This window comes from Pristiophorus japonicus, chromosome 19 (genome assembly GCF_044704955.1).
Source record: "Pristiophorus japonicus isolate sPriJap1 chromosome 19, sPriJap1.hap1, whole genome shotgun sequence".
Taxonomy (NCBI): domain Eukaryota; kingdom Metazoa; phylum Chordata; class Chondrichthyes; family Pristiophoridae; genus Pristiophorus; species Pristiophorus japonicus.
Window position 1 is genome coordinate 1,202,636 of NC_091995.1, and position 6,463 is coordinate 1,209,098.

The 6,463-nt window shown below is 50.1% G+C and overlaps 1 protein-coding gene across 1 annotated transcript in view; it reads right to left on the bottom strand.

Moving 5' to 3' along the window:
- Positions 1-5,987, bottom strand: part of LOC139230325 (tapasin-like) — a 29,024-nt gene extending 23,037 nt beyond the window's left edge. The window contains exon 1 of the mRNA XM_070862153.1: positions 5,708-5,987. Within this exon, the coding sequence (XP_070718254.1) occupies positions 5,708-5,768 (61 nt within the window). The 5' untranslated portion in view covers positions 5,769-5,987. The remainder of the gene's footprint in view (positions 1-5,707) is intronic.
- Between the last annotated feature and the right edge of the window lie 476 nt (positions 5,988-6,463).

The following is a 6,463-nucleotide window of genomic DNA, read 5'->3' on the forward strand; positions in this document are numbered from 1 at the left end:
CCGTATCCTGAGACTGTGACCCCTTGTTCTAGACTTCCCAGCCCGGGGGAAACATCCTCCCCGCATCCAGTCTGTCCAACCCCGTCAGAATTTTATACGTTTCAATGAGATCCCCTCTCATTCTTCTAAACTCTAGTGAATACAGGCCCAGTCGACCCAATCTCTCCTCATACCACAGTCCTGCCATCCCAGGAATCAGTCTGGTGAACCTTCGCTGCACTCCCTCTGTGGCAAGTATATCCTTTCTTAGGTAAGGAGACCAAAACTGCACACAATACTCCAGGTGTGGTCTCACCAAGGCCCTGTATAACTGTAGTGAGACATCCTTGCTCCTGTACTCAAATCCTTTTGCAATGAAGGCCAACATACCATTTGCCCCTAACTGCTTGCTGCACCTGCCTGTTTGCTTTCAATGATTGGTGTACATCGGCACTTCCCGAGCCATCACAACAACAACTTGTATTTCTATAGAGCCTTTAACGCAGAGAAACGACCCAAGGTGCTTCACAGGAGTATTATACAATAAAAATTTGACACCGAGCCGCATAAGTAGAAATTAGCGCAGGTGACCAAAAGCTTGGTCAAAGAGGGAGGTTTTAAGGAGCGTCTTGGAGGAAAGAGAGAGAGGCGGAGAGGTTTAGGGAGGGAGTTCCAGAGCTTGGGGCCCAGGCAGCTGAAGGCACGGCCACCGATGGTGGAGCGATTATAATCAGGGATGGTCAGGAGGGCAGAATTAGAGGAGCGCAGACATCTTGTGGGGCTGGAGGAGATTACAGAGATAGGGAGGGGCAAGGGCCATGGAGAGATTTGTAAGCAAGGATGAGAATTTTGAAATTGAGGCGTTGCTTAACCGGGAGCCAATGTAGGTCGGCGAGCACAGGGGGTGATGGGTGAGCAGGACTTGGTGCGAGTTAGGACACGGGAAGCCGAGTTTTGGAACACCTCTAGATTACGGAGGGTAGAATGTAGGAGGCCAGCCAGGAGTGCGTTGGAATAGTCAAGTCTAGAGGTAAAAAAGCCATAGATGAGGGCTTCAGCAGCGGATGAGCTGAGGCACGGGTGGAGACGGGCGATGTTACGGAGGTGGATATAGGCGGTTTTAGTTATGCTGTGGATATGTGGCTGGAAGCTCATTTCAGGGTCAAATATGACACCTGGGTTGCGAACAGTCTGGTTCATCCTCAGACAGGAGTTGGGCAGAGGGACATCATTCTAATCTTGTTGGTGATTTCCAGGAAAGATCGCTATGTTGGTTCCTGCCTATTGCCAGTGACAGGAGATTGGTCCTGTTCTCCAGTTACAATCTATACAAATATATTCAACATCTTAAAGCTGCCCATTTGCTGGTTTTCCCATTATAAATTCCCATGGCCACATTTACAATGGGATCTGCCTGTGTAAATTTGTCACCTTCTCCCTGTATCTGTGCTCCAGCCCCACCACTGGTGGGAGGGTGTCATTACAGAAACGTACACTTACACAGGCCAAAGGTGGGCAGAGGAAACGTTACAGGGACACCCTCAAAGCCTCCTTGATAAAGTGCAACATCCCCACTGACACCTGGCAGTCCCTGGCCAAAGACTGCCCTAAGTGGAGGAAGTGCATCCGGGAGGGTGCTGAGCACCTCGAGTCTCATCGCCAAGAGCATGCAGAAATGAAGCGCAGGCAGCGAAAGGAGCGTGCGGCAAACCAGTCCCACCCTCCCTTACCCTCAACGACTATCTGTCCCACCTGTGACAGGGACTGTGATTCTCAAATTGGATTGTTCAGTCGCCTAAGGACTCATTTTAAGAGTGGATGCAACACCACGGGAGGTCGACTGGTCAACGCATCTGGTGTAACCCAAAAGCACACAACTGACTATTTCCATCGCTTATATAGATACAGCCCAGTGCAGTACAATTAGAGTAATTGGCAGAACTTAAGGCAGGAGGCTCAGATGTGTGTCAGTATTTACAGAGGATCCCCGTAAGTGTGTCAGTATTACAGGGGGTCACCGGGAGTGTGTCAGTATCTACACAGGGTCCCCTGGAGTGCGTCAGTATTTACAGGGGGTCCCCAGGGAGTGGATGCAACACCACGGGAGGTCGACTGGTCAACGCAGCTGCTGTAACCCAAAAGCACCCAACTGACTATTTCCATCGCTTATATAGATACAGCCCAGTGCAGTACAATTAGAGTAATTGGCAGAACTTAAGGCAGGAGGCTCAGATGTGTGTCAGTATTTACAGAGGATCCCCATAAGTGTGTCAGTATCTACACGGGGTCCCCGGGAGTGTGTCAGTATTTACAAGGGGTCCCCGGGGAGTGTGTCAGTATTTACAGGGGGTCCCCGGGAGCGTGTCAGTATTTACAGGGGGTCCCCGGGAGTGTGTCAGTAGTTACAGGGGGTCCCCAGGAGTGTGTCAGTATTTACAGGGGGTCCCCAGGTGTGTCAGTATTTACAGGGGGTCCCCGGGAGCGTGTCAGTAGTTACAGGGGGTCTTTCCAACATTATACTCCATCTGCCAAATTTTCACCCACTCACTTAGCCTAGCTATGTCCTTTTTCAGATTTTCTGTGTCCTCCTCACACGTTGCTTTTCCTCCCATCTTTGTATCATCAGCAATCTTGGCTACGTTACACTCGGTCCCTTCTTCCAAGTCATTAATATAGATTGTAAATAGTTGGGGTCCCAGCACTGATCCCTGCGGCACCCCACTAGTTACTGATTGCCAATCCGAGAATGAACATTTTATCCCGACTCTCTGTTTTCTGTTCGTTAGCCAATCCTCTATCCATGCTAATTTTACCCCCAACCCCGTGAACTTTTATCTTGTGCAGTAACCTTTTATGTGCCACCTTGTCAAATGTCTTCTGGAAGTCCAAATACACCACATCCACTGGTTCCCTTTATCCACCCTGTTCATTACATACTCAAAAAATTCCAGAAAATTTGTCAAACATGACTTCCCCTTCATAAATCCATGCTGACTCTGCCTGACCGAATTTTGCTTTTCCAAATGTCCTGCTACTGCTTCTTGAATAATGGACTCCAACATTTTCCGAACCACAGATGTTAGGCTAACTGGTCTATAGTTTCCTGCTTTTTGTCTGCCTCCTTTTTTAAATAGGGGCGTTACAGGTTAAATAGGTTAAAGGGTCCAAATATAAATTTGGAAAAGGCAGCAAGTATTCGCTTGTGTTTAGAACACTATGGATTGATCTGCTTGAGGTGTTTCAAGATGATTGATTGAAAGATTTGATGGGGTAGTTAGTTTCTATTTGCTATGTTGGGAGAATCCAGGACAAATGGGCACAATCTCCAAATTACAGTTCAGGAGTGAAATCAACAAGCACTTTTTATCCACACAAAGAGTCGTGGAAATCATAGAATCATAGAAGTTTACAGCACAGAAGGAGGCCATTTCGACCCATCGTGTCCGTGCCGGCCGACTAAGCACTACCCAGCCTAATCCCACTTTCCAGCTCTCGGTCCGTAGCCCTGTAGGTTACAGCACTTCAGGTGCACATCCAAGTACTTTTTAAATGTGGTGAGGGTTTCTGCCTCTACCACCCTATCAGGCAGTGAGTTCCAGACCCCCACCATCCTCTGGGTGACAAATGTTCCCCTCAAATCCCCTCTAAACCTTCCCCCAATTACTTTAAATTTATGCCCCCTGGTTGTTGACCCCTCTGCTAAGGGAAAAAGGCCCTTTTTATCCTTTCTATCCAGGCCCCTCATCATTTTATACACCTCAATGAAGTTTCCCGTCAGCCCCCTCTGTTCCAAGGAAACAAACCCAGCCTATCCAATCTTTCCTCATCGCTAAGATTCTCCACTCCCAGCAACATCCTCGTAAATCTCCTCTGCACCCTCTCCAGTGCAATCACATCCTTCCTGTAATGTGGTGACCAGACCTGCACGCAGTACTCTAGCTGTAACCTAACTAGTGTTTTATACAATTCAAGCATAAGTTTTTGTATTCTATGCTTCGGCTAATAAAGGCAAGCATTCCGTGTGCCTTCTTAACCACCTTATCCACCTGGCCTGCTACCTTCAGGGATCTGCACTCCACGATCTTAGTGAACAAATGTCCCCTCCAATCCCCTCTAAACCTCCCCCCAATTACTTTAAATCCTGCCAATTACTTGAAATATGGAACCCTTTCCCGCAGAAGGCTGTGGATGCTGGGTCGGGGTGCGGTCAATTGCTTTTTTTCAAAACTGTGATTGATAGAATTGTCAGGTCAGGGTATTAAGTCGGGTTGCCCGCTGCATGAATTCCCGGAGGCAGCATCCTCTCACCGACTCCCTCCAACAGCCCCGTCCCCACACTCCTGTCATTGGTCGCCAGACATGTCCATCTGTGCAAAGCCCTGCCTTCCCAGGGCCAATCACAAAGCTTTACCCGATTGGCTGGTCCTTAACTGTCAGTCAAAAAAAAACTTGCATTTATATAGCGCCTTTCACGACATCGCAAAGCACTTTACAGCCAATTAAGTCGTTTTGGAGTGTAGCCATTGTTGTAATGTGGGAAACTTGGCAGCCAATTTGTGCACAGCAAGCTCCCACACACAGCAATGTGATAATGACCAGATCATGTTTTTTTTTTTAGTTATGTTGATTGAGGGATACATATTGGCCACAGGACACAGACATATAAGATTATGAGGGGGTTTGACAAGGTGGATGCAGAGAGGATGTTTCCACTGATGGGGGAGACTAGAACTAGGGGGCATAATCTTAGAATAAGGGGCCGCCCATTTAAAACTGAGATGAGGAGGAATTTCTTCTCTCAGAGGGTTGAAAATCTGTGGAATTCACTGCCTCAGAGAGTTGTGGAAATTGGGACATTGAATAAATTTAAGACAAGAGCAAAGAGCTAGACAGTTTTCTTAACCAATAAGGGAATAAGGGGTTATGGGGAGCGGGCAGGGAAGTGGACCTGAGTCTATGATCAGATCAGCCATGATCGTATTAAATGGTGGAACAGGCTCGGGGGGCCATATGGCATACTCCTGCTCCCATTTCTTACGATACCGGGGATAACTCCCCTGCTCTTCTTCGAAATAGGGCCATGGGATCTTTTACAAAAGGGCAGACGGGTCCTCGGTTCAACGTCTCATCCGATAGACGGCACTTCCGACAGTGCAGCACTCCCTCAGCACTACCCCTTCGACAGTGCGGCGCTCCCTCAGTACTGCCCCTTCGACAGTGTGGCTCTCCCTCAGTACTGCCCCTTCGACAGTGCGGCACTCCCTCAGTACTGCCTCTCCAACAGTGCGGCACTCCCTCAGTACTGCCCCTCCGACAGTGCGGCGCTCCCTCAGTACTGCCCCTCCGACAGTGCGGCGCTCCCTCAGCACTGCCCCTCCGACACTGCGGCGCTCCCTCAGCACTGCCCCTCCGACACTGCGGCGCTCCCTCAGCACTGCCCCTCCGACACTGCGGCGCTCCCTCAGTACTGCACTGGAAGTGTCGGTTAGATTTTCGTGCTCGATTCCCTGGAGTGTGGGGCTTGAACCCACAACCTTCTGACTCAGAGGGGAGAGTGCTGGGCAGTCCGGGAGGGTATCAAGGGGCAGGAATCAAAGGCTGGAGATCAGCCGACTGGCCTGAAGAGGGGCCGAATGGCCTCCTCCTGTTCCTTGCGGTGCTCGCAGGGTAAAAGTTAAAGCAGACACTTGCAGCTGTGCGGGGCTGAAAGGAGGCGAGAGGTGCTTACCTGGGAGGGAGCAGAGTGCGACCAGGGTCGACAGCTTGTATATGGTGCTGATTTCCCCCATCACCGGCAACAAACGCGTCCTGCAGGGTCAATTGTTACAAGAATCTCCCTCGGACCAGCGCTGCTTGGAGCCTGTAGTCGCTGCTGAACTCAACCTTGTCCCTTTCACTTTCGTTTGTGTTTCCTGGAATCACCCTGTACCAAGTGAGAGGCGGGGAGGGGAGAGACAGAGGGACAGAGGGTTACCCCGGGGCTCCGGCTTACCCGCACCTCCCACCCACTGACACAAGCGGCCCCTCGCTCTTTGCCTGGGCCCTGGTATCTTGCCGTGCTCCAGGTGCGGGCCAAGGCTCCCGTTTCAGCCGGCAGCGGAATTCGCTCCTCCCTCTTTGCAGCAAGTGAGCTTGTCCTAAACCGCTGCTAGGGACTTTACAGCAGAATTCCCCCATTATCTGCCCTTTCACCACAACAGGAGCAGGCCATTCGGCCCCTTGAACCTGCACCACCATTCAATAAGACCATGGCTGATCTGCCACCTCAACTCTACTTTCCCCATTATCCCTTGATTCCCCCCACCAAGAAAGAAAGACTTGGATTTATATAGCGCCTTTCACAACCATCGGATGTCGCAAAGCGCTTTGCAGCCAATCAAGTACTTTTGGAGTCACTGTTGTAATGTGGGAAACGCGGCAGCCACTTTGCGCACAGCAAGCTCCCACAAACAGCAGTGTGATACTGACCCAGATCATCTGTTTT